The 20,177-nt window shown below is 40.5% G+C and overlaps 1 protein-coding gene across 1 annotated transcript in view; it reads right to left on the bottom strand.

The window, feature by feature from the left end:
- Nucleotides 1–20,177, bottom strand: part of PIGL (phosphatidylinositol glycan anchor biosynthesis class L) — an 86,715-nt gene that overhangs the window by 61,715 nt on the left and 4,823 nt on the right. The window contains exon 2 of the mRNA XM_084650761.1: nt 19,588–19,687. Within this exon, the coding sequence (XP_084506887.1) occupies nt 19,588–19,687 (100 nt within the window). The remainder of the gene's footprint in view (nt 1–19,587; nt 19,688–20,177) is intronic.

Here is a 20,177-nt window from a genome sequence, read left to right as displayed (position 1 = left end):
AATGGCAGATGAAAGTCAAAGTTGATAAGTGCAAAGTAATGCACACTGGAAAGCATAATCCTGGTGTCTTTAAACCTCTGACTGCCAGAAGCTGGGACTGGACGACAGGGGATGGAGCAGTCAAGAATGCTTCTGTTCATTCCCTTGGATGCACCTGGCACTGGCCACTGTCAGAGGACAGTATACTAAGCTAGACGGACCACTGGCCTGCCCTAGTAAGGCCATTCTTGTGTTCTTATGATACCCCTCTGTCCTCACTTTTTGAGTTGACATGAGAAAGATGTTAGAACAGTGGGGTGGGAGGAGTTATTGTTTTATGATCTCTGTGTGTTAAGACAGGACAGTGGGGTGGGAGGAGGTATTGTTTTATGATCTCTGTGTGTATATAAAGTCTGCTGCAGTTTCCACGGTATGCATCCGATGAAGTGAGCTGTAGCTCACAAAAGCTCATGCTCAAATAAATTGGTTAGTCTCTAAGGTGCCACAAGTACTCCTTTTCTTTTTGTTAAGAGAGTACTGGCTCGGAAGAGACCAGTTAAAACCCAGCAACTAGCATTGGTTCTTTCTGTTAACTTGAAAGTGATGAATGGGAAATCTAGAGACTATGTACCTGTTTCAATGAGAGACATAGTTCAGTCTGTTCCAGGGTTGCAGCATTTTACATAGGTAAACCCCCTAAAGGTTCCTGAAGAAACAAGAGCCTAAGTTCTCCAAAGCCTCATTATTAACATTGGCTAGAATCTGAAAAGTGACTACAGAAAAAGGGCATCTTCTCACTCAACCCATCTACTTCCTGTGGGGCTTTGAGTTGTATCTGCTCATGTTATTGACAGAAAAAAGTTTTATTCCTATTGCCTTTCAGGGGAAGAACAGGCTGGATTCAATTCTGGCTCACACATCAACTATGTTAGCCAAATCCCAACTGCAGAACCTTTATTCCTGGTAAGGATGTTGGGGGCAGAAAGACACAGCTGGATTTTCAGATCCCAGACTGTCTGCAGTGCTGGCAGTTAGACAAACCAATGTTTGAGTTGTATGTAAACAGAGACAATTGGAACAGGAAGGTCATTATGAGAAAATTCATTTTATGCAATGTCCATTGTATAGTCACTTTTCCAACTCTATCTACACTAACATTTCTAAAGCAAGACTTTGTCTCCTCTAGTTGACTGCTAGAATCCCAAATCTTTGTCCCATTGAAGTCAATGGCAAAACTCCCACTGACTTCAACTGGACCAGGAAGTGCCCTAAGGAAAGAAATACAGGTCTGAGATAAGCTTTGTGCAAGATTCTCCAGATCAGAGAGGGCTACTATAAGAAACAGTTAGGCCCCATGTAGGTCAAGAGGTAGGCTTTGTAAAGATAAGGTTTAATAAAACTCAGGATTAACAGAAACATTGCTACTAAAATCCCAAAGAAAAAAGTTTCTGCCGTGGCTCCAGTCTGAACCCTGAATTTGTACTGCTGCATGAGACCCTGGTCTAATTCTCTGATCCCAGATGAGTGAAATGTACACAGTCAACCATTTTTAAAATACGATTTTTAACCCAACATTGTCTCTTTAAATAAAAGAACTGGAAAAGTCCCCGATTAAATGCTTTGCAACTTTTTCAGGGTGATGGGAAGCGCTAAGGAATTTCCTCCATTCCCCCCACCCTTTACTCCCCCTCTCAAAGGCCCCAGGGTTGAGGAGACCCTCCTTCTGGAGCTCATCATCTCTGATCCTTTACTCAGCTGGAGAGGGGTTTACTTGAGAATATTGCAATGTGCGTCCACCCATTCCTCAGGGGCACTATGGCCAACTCAGGAGATGCTTTGTGTTTTTAATGGGAATTTTGAAAATAAACTGAAGAAAGTCGGGATGATGTTGCTGGCACTTGGCCACACAGTGGGTTGCGTGGTTTAAAGCAGCTCTACTGTCTTCAACATCATGCTGCATACTTGAAAACAGATAATCTTTAGCCATTAACTGGCCTAATAAGAGCTTCACTCCCAAGGCTCTTCTCCGAAGGTTATTCTATAAACAGTAAAATCTCTAATGACTCTCTCGTATCTACCAAAGTTAGACAACGATAAATAGGCACTATAACAAGAGATTTGTTTCAATGTCATGAAGAATATAGCATTAATAATAAAGGCTTCTGGGCAGAGCTATATACTTCTAGACTCCCAGAGTCTATGTGGCAGCACAGAGATAATCTCCACAATTTCCCGAACAAACAAATGAACAAATACATTAACTAGAAGGAAGGGCCAAATCCTCTAAGAATTCTGACCCTTGAGCACCATGGGAATGGAGGCAGCTCAGCACCTCACTGGATTGAACTGGGGGTGTGAATAACTGCACATTGCATAAAGTCAGTCCTGTTTGCAACACGGTAGCTGCTCGACACAGTAAACATGCAGTTCAGTCGTGCAGTGTAGATGCAACTGGACTGTGCTATAGCCCTGGACCTTGCAATTGCTCATTTCATAATGTAATTGGGACCTTATTAAAACAGAGCTGATAAGATGCAAGGGAACTACATGGCTCCTGGTGAACAAGGAGTTAACTCAAACTCTTTGCACAAGCACTGGAATAGGACAATAAGAGTGGCTATTGAAGAGAAAGATAGGTATCTATGTCTTTTTCCCCCCACTGGGTAAGTTTTCTAGCCAAGGGGCTTACAGGGCTGGGTTGAATCCCAGGCTAGGGAATTTTCTGTTTACTCTTTCTGCTTATGCTAATGCATTGTGATTGCCTGTTATAAATGTTATTCCCTTAAGGAAAGATCTTGCTGACTGGGACCATTTTATGTTCTCTGTTGAATCATCCCAACACCAAGGTAGATGTGCTGTCACTTCAGGTAGATGCTAACAGGAGTCTCTAGCAGAGATGTTTGCAAACATTGCAGCATATACTGTAAATGTAGCAAATCTTCCAAGTGTGGAAGGGAAGCACTTTTCATTCTGCAGCTGTCATTCCTTGTGTTTGTAGTTGGGGACTGTTGGCAAAACATGCTTTACTGTTTCACAACATAACTGGGAAAATAAATAGGTTGTTACAATGAGTCAAGTTTAAAAGGAGACTCTTGGGTATAATTGTTGAAAACAACTTTAATCTGATGACTGTCCATCTCAAGTAATTTGGTGCTTCCCAATTAACTCTTTTAATTGGGCCAATTGTAGAAGTTCTATAGGGCTGGATGGAGATAAACAATTTCAGTAATATTTTGAATACGCTGGATGAAATAGAAAGGAGTGGAGCTGAGGATAATTTTAGATACAGGACAGATGGTGCACTAGGAACACAGGGGAGGCAGTGTGTTCAACTTAGCATGAGGAACACCTTGTGTTGCCCTCCAGCGAACCATGTGCTGACAAATAGGACCGCTATCTACCCCCACCAGACAGAGGCAATATTGCCACAACACAGGGCATTGGAGAGAGCAGTGCTGGAGAAAGCAAAGAGGCAGAGAAGAGTGAGACAATGTAGAACTGATCAATGAAATTGTTTTTAATTGTTCACTTTATTAATATAACTTCATAAGTAAAGTTTTATGAATGAAACTACATTCATTCATAAAACCAGGTAAATCAATAACTGGCTAATTGAGTTTCACTTTCAATCCAATTGCTGCTTAAATCACTGAAACTTACACTGTTTCAACATTGTAACTTCTGCTCACTGTTTGCCATTCCTTACACTTGTCCATATTGTAACTCAAACTCCATTTTAACTTGTCCCTAACTCCATTTTAAAATGCTAACTCCATTTTGTAAACCCTGCTGCAATCTTCATTTTGCAAAACCCTGATGTAATCTTATTAGTGTAGTTTAGATGTGTGAATGAGGTATGTATGGATGATGGAATCAACCTCCAGCCCCAGCCTGTCCTGATGAAATAAAGTGTAAACACCAAGGACTGAAGATGCAGACAACAGCCCTGACAAAGCAAGAAGAGTCCACCCTCAAAAGAAAAGAACAGAAGTACAATTGAAGAAACATCAAAGCCAGGTCCCGGGTTGAAAGTCATGTCTACAATTGACGGGTGATCAATCACCCCGAACCCAGAGGCAGCGTGACACAGCAAGACCTATAGACTCTGGATTCAAACTAAAGCCTACAAAAAGGATGGGTGAGATGGAAGACTTTGGAGGGTAACACTCTGCTGCCAACATGGAAGGGCATTGGTGCGCGCCCAACAGAGACCCAGCCCTTCCTTGTGCCCAGCTTTCCTGGCCAGTTAGCCGCCACAAGCCACGAACCCAAGCCACGAACTCAAGCTACATTCAGGACTGGTAACTATCTAGCAGCTGCAGAACATTTGATGCGTGTGTGTGTGTACATAGGTATTAGATATTAGTTATTGGTCGTAAATCAAATTGTGTTATAATAAACGTGACATCTTGTCTTGTCCCCTGAAACGATCCTGTGTAGTTCTATCTGCATAACAGGATCCCAGAGAACATCCTGAACACTACTCAGAAGTGAGGTACTTCTATGATGAGAGATAAAACAGGAGTCCTGACCATTAAACATCCCATGGCAGGTTCTGCAAGAGTTGGGATGTTAAACTATTGTGTCCTGACCAAATTCCCACAAGGGCATCTCTACCCTGCTTCCCTAAATTCCCCCTGCGGCTTCAGTTGAATACAGTCTTCTTCCTCATTTCCTGTCCAAAACAGAGGAAGAAATGGGGCATAATACCTGGATCTTAAGGACCAAGTGGACAGAGAAAACAATACAGAGACCGTGAATGGCCACAGAAAGATCTACATACCGATGAGAGTTTTTAAAGGAATCTGGCTCCTTGGAGTAATGGGGCTACATAAATGTAAATATTTTACTGTTATTTATTTTAATTATTGCTGGATTTCTAATCATCCTGCTGGACTTTTTAAACATGCTATGGAGCCATTCCACAGGCATGGTTATATTCAGCCCCATCTTTTCTGCAAAGTAGCAACAGCATGTTGCACTGGTAAATGGAAAAGCAAGAGCCAGTTTAGGAGACAGATGTGGGGTTGCAAACCCAATGGGGTTCGATATATGACAGAGGTGATTGTGTCAGTCTCAGAGGGAAAGGGAGCCCGTTATCCCATGTAACACTATGCTGCTAGAGAACAGTGGTATCAGGCAGCCCTGATGGGGACAGGCAGATTCAATAAAAGCAACTACCTTCATAGAAAAAGTAGAGCACCAATAGCTCCGAGAAACCACAAGCATTTTCAGCTCTGGGCTATAATTGCATTTTAATCAACATCAAGGAGAGAACAGAGGAGCACATGAACCTTTGGCCTCAATAATTCTGTATGAAGTCACCCAACTCAACAGGAATTATTACCACCACCAACAGCTAAGAAAACATGTAAGGTTTGCTTCCCAAAGCAGTTCTGGTTTTGTAAGTGAATGTGGTCATAAAATGGAATGGTATATATGGCCTTTAAGAGTTACACCAGTTCTATGCCACAGGAATACCTTTCCTTATGATTTACTACTTTCCATTTATGAACAAATATGCTTTACACTCAGATTATCTCCATGACAAAGGCCAGGCCACCTCCTTTTGCATCTCAGCCTGTCTGTGGCTACCTTTGGAAGAATAATAATGTATTTCAAAGTACTTAACAAACATTAATTAAGCCACACACCCAACACCCCTCATGCCTCCTGCGAGGCAGATAAGTAAACATGAGTTCCATTTCACAGATGAAAATACTGAGGGACAGAAAGGACAAGTGACTTATAGCCCACCTTAATTGATTAGTCTTGTTAGAGTTGGTATAGCAACCCCCATTTTTTCATGTTCTCTGTATATATATATATCTTCCTACTGTATTTTCCGCTGCATGCATCTGATGAAGTGGGTTTTAGCCCATGAAAGCTTATGCCCAAATAAATTTATTAGTTTCTAAGGTGCCACAAGTACTCCTCGTTCTTTTTGCTGATACAGACTAACATGGCTACCACTCTGAAACCAGCAAATCAGTGGCACAGCTGGGAATAGAGCATGGGAATCCTCACTCTTGGCCCTGCTTCTCTGAGCACTGGACAATGCTGCAAGTTCGGACTGGAATACTTGGTCTTACTGATGTGTTACTGTACCAAGCAGGGGCTATTTTCACTGTGACAATGTAGAATTTAAATTTAGCACATCATTTTTCATAGCATTTCTCACTGTCACTTTGCGGCCTTCACAGTGTCCATGTGGACAACTTACTGGCATCATCAAAAAAGTCTGCCGTGGCTATATTCAGTGGAGGAGGACAGCAGTTGAAACCCTGAGTAGTCTATTGGAAATCAGCAAAACCAAAAAGACACTCCTCTCCTCAGGGGCATAGTTGATTAAGTTAACAAAACAGGATCCTGTTAGGTCCTGGGAAGTTCATTTGTTTGTGTCACAGAAAGATGAAAACAGAGAATGACAGGCAGAGCTCAGACCTGTTTTCTACATATCTTTAAAGCACATAGAATACTTGTGGGGAGATCAAAATCAACAATAGTTACAAAATCTCAAGGCTTTAACAGTTACCACAATAAACAATGAGGGGGTCTGTGTGTGATTTCTATCGCTATCTTAAAAACAGGAAGTTAGTGGATTTTCCTGCCCCATGCCCTCTGCCCTGAAGGCAAAGGCCAACTTTATTAGATTTCTAAAGCACATTTGTTAGGTTTTCTTAATATTGCCTTACCAGAGCTGACTACCTTGATTCAACTCAATTATTATTAACCCTACATGGGCCGGGGGAGGAGGGAGGGACTATGGACTAGTTGTCTAACAGATTTTTCCATCGCAACTTTCTATATTGATTATTTAATATTTTGTTTCAGTGTTTAGCAGTTTTTACCAGTACTTTGCTAAAATAATCTTGAGCATTAACAAGCTGAAGTCATAGAAGTAAAAAATGTGGTTCTTTGCATTTGTTCTGATTGGGTTTCTACAAACTCCCTTTGTCTTTTATTAACTCTCCTCCACTTCCCCCCTGCTTTTAGTCAGATCTTTTGGCCTCTTTGGCTAGCTTACTCGCTCTATATTAAGCCCTGCTGTGACTCTACAGAAACAGGGTCTGACAAGGTCTGTGTTTACATCTGAAGTGGGGTTCTCACATATTTTGAAAAGCCCTGACTGATAAATGAGAGCTCATCGCTCCCAGAGAGTGATGTGCGGGACGTATCCCTTTAACACTGAAAGGGTGGCTACCCCTTTTGCCACAGCCCCTTCTCTTTTGTGAAAAATCAAGGAAATTAATGATGCTGGAAAGCTGAGAAAGGAGATGGGCTCACAAGAGCCCCAGTGAAGTCAAAGGGGCAGGTTTCTATTCTGGGAAAAACATCAAACTTATGACAAAATGGTTAAATAAAACTTACTAAAACAAAGCCATTGCACTGGAAAGTAATAAAGAAAGTGGGCAAAGGACAGCTTCCTAACCCCAAAAAGAGCTTTAAAAAAACCAACTATCAATAGGATCAAGATTTTCAAAACTAGGAGACTGAAGTTAGGCACCTAAATAAATGGCCTGATTTTCAAAAGTGCTGCCAGTGATTTCAGCAGGTGCTGTATGCCCAGCACTTTTGAAAACCAGGCCATTTATTTAGAAGCCTAAATAAGGATTTAGGAGAATAATTTTAGGCATCGATTTTTGAAACTCTTGGCCTAGATCCTTTAATACAGACAAATCAGGTTTTTTTTTAAACCACACATTATTACAATGCCTCCCCAAAACAAAACTGAATACAAATTTCAAGAGTCCTACACCACATTTAAGTGAAACCTGTCTGAAGCGATCACATAAGGTCTCAACAAATCACTTGCTTAACAAAGGCTGTTTTCTAATAAAGGTGAAACAAAACTGTACTCAGCTGAATAGGGTTATTATGAAATAGTCTCAAACCAGGAGGTTGCTTACTTTATAATACACTGAATTTCTACAGCACCTTTCACCTGAGGATCTCTAATCTTTACTACAAATATCCTTATTAATTAAAGAAATATTTACAAATATTAAAGAAGCTTCTCAGCACTATTGTGAGGTAAATAATGAATATAGAAAACACTTAATTCCTCCCGGAAATATGCAGCCATTGGAACTGATGCAATTCTAGGGCCCAATTCTTCTATCACTTAGTAGCAAAAATCCCATTGACTTTAATAGTGCATGGTCAGGATGGCAACATTGAAGGTGGAAGATAGCATAAACTGAACTGTGCTCCTGGAGAGTACCCCATTGCAGGGACTCTGAAACTTGATTGCACCGCGACCCGCTTCCGACAACAAAAATTATTACATGACCCTAGGAGTGGGGACAGAAGCCTGAGCCCACCCAAGCCCCACGGCCCAGGATGGGAGGCCAAAGCCAAAGCCCAAGCTCCACCGCCCCATGCAGGGGGCCCAAAACCAAAGCCCAAGAGCTTCAGCCCCAGGAAGGGGGCCTGTAACCTGACCCCAGCCACCCAAGGCTGAAGCCCTCAGGCTTCAACCCCAGGTGGTATGGCTCGGGGTTCAGCTTCAGCCCTTGGCCATAGCAAATCTAAGTCAGACCTGGCGACCCCACTAAATACGGGTTGCAACCACTTTGGGGTCCTGACCCACAGTTTGAGAACTGCTGGGTTAGAGGGAGTGGTTTAGCAGTCTATCCACCCAGTATTCAGGGCTGATCCTGCCAGGTACAGAGCACTGTCAATTCCTACTGCCCTTAATGTGTTGAAAGCAATGCAAACTAGAGTCCAAGGAAAGAGGGTCTCATGTTGCTCTCTAGTGACTCCTTTTGCCCAATTTAAGGTATAAGTTGGTAAACTGAAGAGAGAGCAATGTGCTGTCTTCCCTGGCCAGATCATGGGGTCAGAAAAAAGGAAATGGCAGAGGAAATTGAGGAGACCCTTCCCACCCTCCCCAAAAAATCACAAACACATCCAGTGAGAAAGCCTTAGGTTTGAGAAGGAGCAAGGAAAGAGCTGGCATGAAATTTTGGCTCACTGAAATCAAATGGGAGTTTTTCATGTGGGACTTCAATGGGGCCAGGATTTCACCCCTGTTCTTTTCCACTGGCATGCTTTATTGTTCATCTCTTAGGCAGATCCTGTTAACTCACAGTAATTAATCATATTTATATTGTGTGTGTCTCCAGCACTGGTTCATTAGGCACATTAGAGCAATTCAAATCAATAAGGCCATCTACAACTGAGATAAACACAATAAAACTAAATTGGTAGAGTCTGACACATTATTATTTACATGCATTACTTTTGGATAAAAATTTTCAAATCCTAATCCAAAGGTTCACATTTTCAGTTACATAAGCTTATCCTCTGAGCACTTTTTAGATTCTTCTGATCATCACAAATCTGACACACACACTGTTTACTTCAGGATATATTTTCCCCATGACCCTACAGAGTCGCTTCCTTCCACCAAATCTCCAAAAAAGAGGAGCTCGTTAGAAATGAAACAGGAGGAAGTGCAGTAAAATGTGTTCACCTTGGTAGGGAAAACAAAAAACAAAAAACAGATCCAACAACAATGAACCATTACATGAAAAATGAGTTTGAGCCTCTCAGCAACCTGATCTCAAACCTGGAGAAACCTTGTGATTTGCCTGGGCAAATGTGCTGCACTGTTTAATCAGAACCCTTTTTGGACTGGAGAGGAATAGTAAAAAATAAGTAAGAAATGGAATTTCCATGGAAACTTGGAAGCAGGTCTCGTGTTATTTGCAGTACAAGCGTTTGTACTTTAAGTGGAATGTCTTCTAGTTTACACAAATCCCAGCTATTATTTTCTTTGCAGCGCAAGTTTGGGCCAAACATTGTTACATTAAAGCGGTGCCAGTCGATTGTATCTTCTGTCCAGCACGACTGTCTGCATAAAGTTAGAGGCTTGGTATTTTTTTTGCCAGAAGCCAACAAAACTTCCCTTAGCAAAAGGAGAAGATTTGGAATTATTTTTTGCTAATCCTCAACAGAAGGTGAAAGCAACCTAGAAAATGTCTCCTGTTTACATCTGACACCGCAGACTGGCAGTCAGCCAGAGCCTTGGCAGATGTGCCCTGCATTAATGGGAACTTAACTAGTTACTCATATTAGGTCAATTACATGCTAATACTTTCCATATACCATGAGGTGAGGCACACATTGTTGCAATCTCAGGACCTATATTTACAGGTAAATTAGTTGAGCGAATGTATCAAAACTGTTATATTTCATGAGCTTTAAAAGATGCCCTTTGTCATCCTAAAATTATGCCTGACAGGTTAGAGCTTTAGCTTTCTTTATTGCTAGCCACAGTCTTGTGGTCAGTGAACTGCATACTAATCACAAAATTGAGGTTTGTGCTGCCGGTGTTTTTATGATTCTTTGGGGAAATCTTTAGCTTTGTTGAAATAACAGCTACTGCACCAAAGTCAGACATTGATCTTTACTTATGGCTTTGAAATATCCCATTCTAGTTCACTGTTCTTACTGTACCAAGGGCAGATATAGAACTTGTGATCCTGGATCTACTCCACCTTCAGCAGTATTTTAGTAATATATAAGAGATACACATATAAAAAAATTAAATCAGGGGAACAGCATTCTCTTCAGTGGTGTTTTGGTTTTCTAAATGAGAATTCTCCTCCCAAGAAAGAAATCACCCAGGAAATACTTTGCAATCACCTTAGGAAATCATAATTAATAAATGTGACTGGGCTACCTGATAATATATTCCTGGTTTCTATTACATCACCTCAGGCTGTTTTACCTGTCAGCCTGAACTTAGACATAAAGGCCTTGAATTCAGAGAGAAGGACTGATCTACAATCCATTTAACTGGTGCTGTTCCAGTCTGCTACACAGGTAGGAGGTGTGGTGCGGGAGGCAGGCGTGCCTGTGATTAGCACCAGTTCATACGGATTGATCGAGATTTACTTGTGAACAAGCCGATTACAAGACCATCCCAGTTCACATCACCACATTAACATCTCCGTTCAGTGCCTGAAAGCAGGGATGGTGCAGTCTTACAATATCTGGGAAAGCTAAATTGCACTGAAGCGCTCACGTCTAAAAGCTTTTCTCAGTATAGCAGAGGCTCATTAGAGCCATAAGCTCAAAAACCAGAAGCCCAATAAACAGAATACCCCAAATCTATTATTTTTACATAATCTCATGATTTTAAAGCCAATCTCATGATTTTTGGCAAGCCAGTCTCATGGTTTGGAAACATTTGCGGTTGGCAATACTGCCGAATGATCACTTGGCTTGATAATGGGGTTGTATTGGTCTTCCAAATACTGCAGTCTAAAGAGACACCCCTTGGAAGCAGTAAGGCCTTAGTAATTGTGTAGCATTTTCTATAGTTGCATTCTACCATTCAGCTAGTAACAAACTTCCACATTATGAAAATTAGCTCAGTGGTTCAAGATCATTTGGTAACCCTCCTCCATCTTGTGAGGACAATCTCTCTGAGTAATGACTCCCTATGTATACTCAGCACATTAACAGGAACCCCGGGCACAGAAATTGCCTATATAGTATTGATGAGAAGAGAACTGACATCTCAATGGGATTAGAAAATTTGTAATTTGAATTTGCTCTTTGCGATATATGGGTAGGTCTGTCTGTCTGAAGGCTCATGAAATAGAGCTGCCATTACATGATTTAAAGTGGATCATTCCCTTGGAAATTAATCAAAGCAATTTCGACTTTAAGCTGAGTCTGGCACGGGACACTAGAACACACTGGAGGAACGAAAGCTCTTTTGGCAAAAATCAGGATCTCTTTCGTTGATTATATGAGAGCTAAACAATTTGTGAGCCAGCTCTGTCCACTTCCGTAGATATTTCCAGCACCTGATGTGCCTGCCATTTTAGATACATCATGGCAGCAGAAATGTTAGCTGAGTTTGTTTGTGTTAAAATGATTAGCTGTTACACTTTCTACCAAAGTCATAATTACACTCTCCTGACTCAGATCACAGACTTTCAGAGAGTCATTTCAGTTTCTTTTAATGTTAGGATCACAACATAAATGAGACAAAACCTGCGATCTTTCATCTCTATAATTACTCTATTGTTGTAATATGCAAGGCCTGATTAAAATGTACCAAATATCTATGTGGGCTACAGGAACAATTCAAATATTGTTTACATTATAATTCATATTATTAGGGCTGTCAAGCGATTAAAGAATGAATCACGATTAATCGCACTGTTAAACAATATGATTTACTTAAATATTTTATGATGTTTTCCACATTTTCAAATATATTGATTTCAGTTACAACAAGAATATAAAGTGTACACTGCTCACTTTATATTAATATTTTTATTACAAATATTTGCACTGTAAAAAACAAAAGGAAGTATTTTTCAATTCACCTAATACAATACTGTAGTCCAATCTCTTAATCGTGAAAGTTGAACTTAAAAATGTAGAATTATGTTCAAAAAATAACTGCATTCAAAAATAAAACAATGTAAAACTTTAGAGCCTACAAGTCCACTTAGTCCTATTTCTTGTTCAGCCAATCGCTCAGACAAACAAGTTTGTTTACATTTGCAGGAGATAATGCTGCTCGCTTCTTGTTCACAATGTCACCTGAAAGTGAGAACAGGCGTTCACATGGTACTGTTGCAGCTGGCATTGCAAGACATTTACATGCCAGATGCACTAAAGATTCATATGTCCCTTCACGCTTCATTCACCATTCCAGAGGACATGCATCTATGCTGATGACAGGTTCTGCTTGATAATAATCCAAAGCAGTGCAGACTGACGCATGTTCATTTTCATCATCTGAGTCAGATGCCACCAGCAGAAGGTTGATTTTCCTTTTCGGTGGTTCGGTTTCTGTAGTTTCTGCATCGGAATGTTGCTCTTTTAAGACTTCTGAAAGCATGCGCCACACCTCATCCCTCTCAGATTTGTGCTGAGTCATCATCCGAGACTACTATAACATGAAATATATTGCAGAATGTGGGGAAAACAGAGCCGGAGATACACAGTTCTCCCCCAAGGAGTGGAGTTACAAATGTAATTAACACATGATTTTTTTAACGAGCGTCATCAGCATGGAGACGTCCTCTGGAATGGTGCCCGAAGCATGAAGGGTCATACGAATGTTTAGCATATCTGGCACGTAAATACCTTGAAATCCTGTCTACAAAAATCCCATGCGAACGCTTGTTCTCACTTTCTGGCGACATTGTAAATAAGAAGTGGGCAGCATTATCTCCCGTCAACGTAAACAAACTTGTTTGTCTTAGCGATTGGCTGAACAAGAAGTAGGACTGAGTGACTTGTAAGTTTTGCACTGTTTTGTTTCTGAGTGAAGTTATGTAAAAAAAAATTACATTTGAAAGTTGCATTTTCATGATAAAGAGATTGCGCTACAGTACTTCTATGAGATGAATTGAAAAATACTATTTCTTTTGTTTATCATTTTTACAGTGCAAATATTTGTAATCAAAAACAATAATATAAAGTGAGCAGTGTATTTGTATTCTGTGTTGTAACTGAAATCAATATATTTGAAAATGTAGAAATGTAGAAAAATATCCAAAAATATTTAATAAATTTCAATTGGTATTCTATTGTTTAACAGTGCGATTAAAACTACGATTAATCAAGATTCATTTTTGCGTTAATCATGTGAGTTAACTGCGATTAATCAACAGCCCTACATATTATTAATAAAATGATTTTTTATTTACACGTTTTTGTTCCACTCTCCAAATGTCTTTTTCCTCGGTTGTGGAAATTGAGTTTAAATTGCAAAAATTAACTTGGAAATCCTAGAGTCTGAACCCTGTGCAGCTCAGGAGGTGAAACCTGGTTGGGGTGTGGGGCAAAGTTAGCTTTTAGCCATCTTTATGTCCTCTAAGGCAGATTCTCAGCTGGTGTAAATTGTTGGAGTTAGGACAATTTACACCAGCTGAGGATCTGCCCCCCTGAATTCTCTACCTGGCCCGTAGTGCCCAGCACAACTAATTAACAGCCCCAACAACTGCTCTAAGTTATGAAAAAACGAGTACTTGTGGCACCTTAGAGACTAACAAATTTATTTGACCATAAGCTTTCGTTAGTCTCTAAGGTACACAAGTACTCCTCGTTGTTTTTGCTGATACAGACTAACACGGCTACCACTCTGAAACCTGTCACCATCTAAGTTATGAGTGTCTTGAACGGGCGGTCTGTTGGCTGTTCCCTCTCCTGGGCATGCTGCTACGTCAGGGCGATTCCCCAGCGAGGAGACTCTTCATGCTGGAATGTGGCCAACAATTAGGGCCACTAGTTGTAAACTGGATTTAGGCTGTTTTTAACTGAGGAAGCATGTACAGTAATTGCCTTAAGTGCCCACCCAAAAATCAGTAGAAAGCAATTGCTTAGTAGAGATGTTTTTTAAACGCTGAACAAACACTGTCCTGGAATCCCGGGGCTACTTTAAAGGATTCCTTAAGATCAGAGGGTTGCCTAATGAGAGGTTGGGTCCTTGGTGTAAGTTCCACTCTAGGCTGATTGAGTGATGCTTAGGTTTTCTGTGAGAATGTAAAAAGAAAGTGTCATGTATGGTTTTATATGCAACCCCAGCCAAGTGAGAACACTGAGCATGTCAATCAACTTTACACTTCAAATATGCTTCCCTTCTGTATACTGAAAATTCTACTAACTCAATTTTAGATTAAGCAAAGAAAGAGGAAATAGCATGACTCAGCTTCATGCTACAATGGCTGGAGCAGATCCAGACCTAGCAATCCTTTGGGTTTTCCTTTTCCTTACCAAAATACAAAGTTGCACTTGGGTAATGTAAAGCATGCAGTGTTTGGGTAAGGAACGCAAAATAGTCAGTGAGCCTGCCCTGGTCCTTTAGTCAAGCAGGAGCTATTTACATTTATGGGAAATTCTCTGCTGCAGAATTAGGAAGAAAGCACAAAATACAGAAGGGCTCAGAATTTACCCACTGACAAACTGCCAAAGAGGAGCAACCTTCTGAAAATGTCACCTCCTTCCTAGCTATAGAATTTCAAGGAAGTTAATGGCAATAGTGATAGTAATAATAATAAATAACGCTTTGTCCTGCTATAGCGACTTCCATCTGAGGCTATCAAAGAACTGAATAGACGTGAATTCATTAAGCCTCACCTTATTTTACAGAAGTGGAAACTGAGGCATAGGGAGGTTACTGATTTGCCCAAGGTCACACTGTGAATCACTGGTGGAGCTGGAATAAGATTCAGGAATCCTTATTCCCATTGCCTTGTTCTAATAGCAAGACAAAACAGCTTCTCTATAAATCTTAAGTGTCTGAAAAACATTCCTGCTCCTCTAACCATTTTGTTTCACAGAAATAGGGAATATACATCTTGAAAGTAAACTCGGCACAGTAGGGAACTCTGATGTGCTTGTGTATCGACAGTATTAAAAACAGCATCCTCAAGTCCTTAACTCAGTCTTCACTCAGCTTCTAACAATGTCAACGCGAGTTACAAGTGCTCTGCTGCACTCAGGATTTGGCTCATAAAAAGGGATCTGATTCTGAGTAAGAATTGAGTAACAACTTCAGGAGTTGGCCTTTTAACTTGTTGGCAAAAAGTGAGCCTATTTGCCAGTATCTGATGATGAAGTAAGGTCTTTACAGATAAGGTCTTAACTTTTTATCTCACATTCAAGTTAATATCTACCTCTGTGCCTTTCAGACACTTGCCTCCACTGTGAAGATCACACATCCATCATTTTTTACATATGCTGTAATCAGGAGAGGTTATCAAGGCTCTTCTTTTTAAATTACCTGCACTTTATCAATTAAGGAAACCAAGGTATTTCTTGCAAAAAACAGTGCTCTGGGTTGTATATATTGGTGAGAATGCGTGACCAGTGTCAGGAAGCTTGCATCATATAGTAACCAATTGCACATTGCACTGGAGAAATCACCAGCCAGTTGGACCACCACTTCTATTTTTTTGAGCATCTTTTTTGTAAATTTCAAGAGACACTTGCTTCAATTACAGCATATTGTCTGTTCCTTTATACTTTGACAATTACAGTGACTTGACTTTTCCCCCCACAGTACTAACTGTTGCAATACAGCAACACTGCAAAACAGAATTACCCAAAAGCAGCTCAAGAGAAGGGAAGGGGAGCAGCTCTCCATTCACTCAAAAGGGAGACTCCCAATAAACACTTACCTCATCTGACCCAAAAAACTCTGTTGAACTAAAACAGAAAGTCAGACCTAAACCCTCAAAAGCCAGGGAATTCAGGCCTGTTGACTCTGGGGCCTTACCTCAAGAGAAAACAAAGAACCATAAGAATATAGGACTGGAAAGGATCTTGAGAGGTCATCTAGTCCAGCCCTGTATGCGGCAGCAGGACCAAGTAAACTTAGACCATACCTGACAGGTACTTGTCCAACCTCTTCTTAAAAACCTCCAGTGATAGGAATTCCAGAACCTCCCTTGGAAGTTGGTTCCAGAGTTTAACTACCCTTATTGTTAGAATGTTTTTCCCAATGTTTCTAACCTAAACCTCCCTTGCTGAAGACTGAGTCCCTTACTACTTATCCTATCTTCAGTGAACATGGAGAACACTTGATCTCCTTCCTCTTTATAACAGCCCTTAACGTATTTGAAGACTGTTATCAGGCTGACCCCCCCGTAATCTTCTTTTCTCAAGACTAAACATGTCCAGTTTTTAAAAGCTTTCCTCATAGATCAGGTTTTCTAAACCTTTTATCATTTTGTTGCTCTCCTCTGGACTCTGTCCAATTCGCCCACATCTTTCTTACAGTGTGGGGCCCAGAACTGGAAACAGTACTCCAGCAGAGGCCTCATCATTGTCGAGTACAGCAAGACAATTACCTCCCAAGTCTTGCACACAACACTCCTGTTAGTACACTCCAGAATGATATTAGCCTTTTTTGCAACTGCAACATATTGTGGACTCATATTCAATTTGTGATCCACTAGAATCCCCAGATCCTCCTCCCCATTTTGTAGTTGTGCATTAAGTGAAGTACTTTGCACTTATCTTTACTGAATTTCATCTTGTTGAATTCAGACCAATTCTCCAATGTTATTTTGAATTCTAATCGTGTCTTCCAAGGTACTTGCAATCCCTCCCATCTTGGTGTCATCTTCAAATTTTATAAGCAATACTCTCCACATAATTATCCAAGTTATTAATTAAAATATTAAGTAGTACCAGACCCAGGACTGACTCCTGTGGGACGCCCTTTCTAGATTCACCCTCCCAATTTGACAGTGACTTTCACTTTGACTATGGTCTTTCAAACCGTTGTGCACCCACCTTATAAGTTCATCTAGACTGCATTTCCCTAGTTTGCTTATGAGAGTATCATGTGGGACTGTGTCAAAAGCCTTACTAAAATCAAGATATATAATATCAACTGCTTTCCCTCTATACACAAGGCCAATAACCCTGTCAAAGAAGGAAATTAGGTTGGTGTGGCATGACTTGTGTTGGACAAATCCATACTGCCTATTCCTTATAACTCCATTATCCTCTACGTGGTTACAAATTGATTGTTTAATAATCTGTTGCATGTTAAGAACAAAGGTCAGTTTGGGGCCTGGATATTTAGTCTGGCTTTTCTAGCTTTTGTGGGTTTAAATCATGCCTTTAGTTAATTGTTTGTTTTTAATAAAAAATGTTCTTTTATTGTTTTTATTATGGTTCTTCAATACTAAAAACAACCACCTGGTCATTGTTTGCCTGTACATTTCTCCTCCATTTCTAGTATCAGCCATCAGCCTGTATTTGCATGGAGTTGTAATGAGTGACATAATGGGTCTCTACAATCACTGGGTTCTATGATTCACTAATTCAGCATGTTAAACTGCCTCTCCAGAAGAAAAAAGAAAAGGAGGACTTGTGGCACCTTAGAGACTAACCAATTTATTTGAGCATGAGCTTTCGTGAGCTACAGCTCACTTCAGCTGTAGCTCACAAAAGCTCATGCTCAAATAAATTGGTTAGTCTCTAAGGTGCCACAAGTCCTCCTGTTCTTTTTGCGAATACAGACTAACACGGCTGTTACTCTGAAATCTCCAGAAGAAAGTTTCTAAAGTAATCATAAACACAGGAAGGCTGACTTCATCATCTACCATCATGTCCACATAGCATTGAAAAGAATAAGGCCATGTCTAAACTAGCATTTATGTTGGCAAAACTCAGGGATGTGAAAAATACACCCCCCTGAGCAACATAAATTTTGCTGGCATAAGTGCTCGTGTGCACAGGGCTATGTTGGCAGGAGACGCTCTCCCACCAACATAGCTACTGCCACTCGTTGAGCTGGTTTTATTATGTTGACAGGAGTGCTCTCTCCAATTGGCATAACGTGGCTACAGGAGTGCTCTTACCGCAGCACAGCTGTGCCGCTGTAAGCTTGTAAGCATAGACACAGCCTAAGGATCTTGTGCAGACATTTAGTCCATAGCATCAGGGAATTATGTGATGTCTTGACTCTAATACCAAGTTCATTCTTGCATGTGTAGGTAGGACTATGCTATGTTATAAATATGTTATGGGATATCGCTATAGCCCAGCCTCTACAGGGCTATAATTTGGTCTCAGATATGCAGACCAGATCAAACCACATTAGAACATGATTCCACAATCTGGGGCAAGGTGCACTTAACTGGTGTAAATCAGCATAAGCATAACTAAAATCAATGAAGCTACAGCAGTTTACACCAGCTGAGGATCTGGCCAATGGTACTGTCAGCACAGACATGCCTCTAATGCCTTGCCGACACTATGACTAAAATTGTGCTAACAACAATTCTGTTTAATCTCCGTTGTTGTTACCATGGTTCCCTTGACCAGCGTGGACAGGAGAAATTCTTTTAAAGAATTGTAGACACCATAAATATCCAGGTTTCAGAGTAACAGCCGTGTTAGTCTGTATTCGCAAAAAGAAAAGGAGTACTTGTGGCACCTTAGAGACTAACCAATTTATTTGAGCATGAGCTTTCGTGAGCTACAGCTCACTTCATCGGATATCCAAATATCCAGAGGCCCAGTCCCAGCATAACTCCAATTCATAGACAGGATCTTAACTAACATGCCCAAATCTTTAGCTTGATTATGGAGAATAGTTAAGGAACCATCTATACTATTCATTGTAACTACATTGTAACCAAATCAGGGAACAGCTGTATTTTAATGCTGTAACCAGTCCCCTGATATAGTCATATTTGTGGCACAGACTTGCTCATAGATGACTTGGTGTGAGGGGTCATCTATAACAGTTTGGCTAGCACAGTACTCAGGGGAAAAATAATATAACTATGCTGCCCAGACCCACTGAGCTAGAATACAGCTAGCCTGGGAACTTGTCATATTTTCAGTTGCTTTGTGGGCAGACCTTAACTGAAATGATCTGAGCACCAAGATATATTGGAATTCATGTCAAAATGACCTAGATTTCCTTACACAGTACTAAAGAGTTATCCAATAAATGTTACACTACACTTCCATTTGACTGATAATGAAGTTCACAGCATGGGAAACTAGTAAACTTTTACTAGATTTCCAAGTCCAGGGTGCATTAGTTGATATTTCCTATTTACAGACAACAATGGGATTCTGCTATAATTAAAAAATAGTTACCTGTGGTCAATAACTGTTACATTGGAAGGAGGGATCCCCAAAACAGCACAACTCTGTATGAGTTCTTTCTTACGAATCTCCCCTTGATTGTAGTAATTTCCTGAAAATAACAAATACAGTAACACTATCTACTTGACTTCAATTTAGCATGGAACATCTCTGTCCTCAAATCCTCAAAGAATCAAGCATATGTAGGTACCACATGTAAGGTCTGAAAAGACTTAGTACTAGGGTTCCCCACCTGAGGAAGAGGTACATTGTGGGGAGCAAATCCTATAGCTTATACTCAGGAAACACTCCCTTTGGCCCAGTGTAAAGTTTTAGGACCCAATACAGCCACACTCGTGCCTTGACTCCAAATGGAGTTGCACAGTCATCTCTTAGAGCAGAGTTTGACTCTTTATAATTAATGAGCTCTCTTGGTTGGAACACAGGAATTTGCCATACCAGATCAGATCAATGGTCCATCTAGTCCAGTATCCTGTCTCTGACAGTGACCAGTATCAGATCCTTCAACAGAAGATGCAAGAAAGCCCATAATGGATAATTATGGAATAACCTACTCTTAGAGAATTTTTTTCCTCTCTCCT

The sequence above is a fragment of the Lepidochelys olivacea genome, assembly GCF_965140295.1.
Source record: "Lepidochelys olivacea isolate rLepOli2 genome assembly, chromosome: 17".
Lineage (NCBI taxonomy): Eukaryota > Metazoa > Chordata > Testudines > Cheloniidae > Lepidochelys > Lepidochelys olivacea.
Note: the sequence above shows the minus strand (reverse complement) of the source record. Positions and strands in the feature narration are given on the sequence as shown.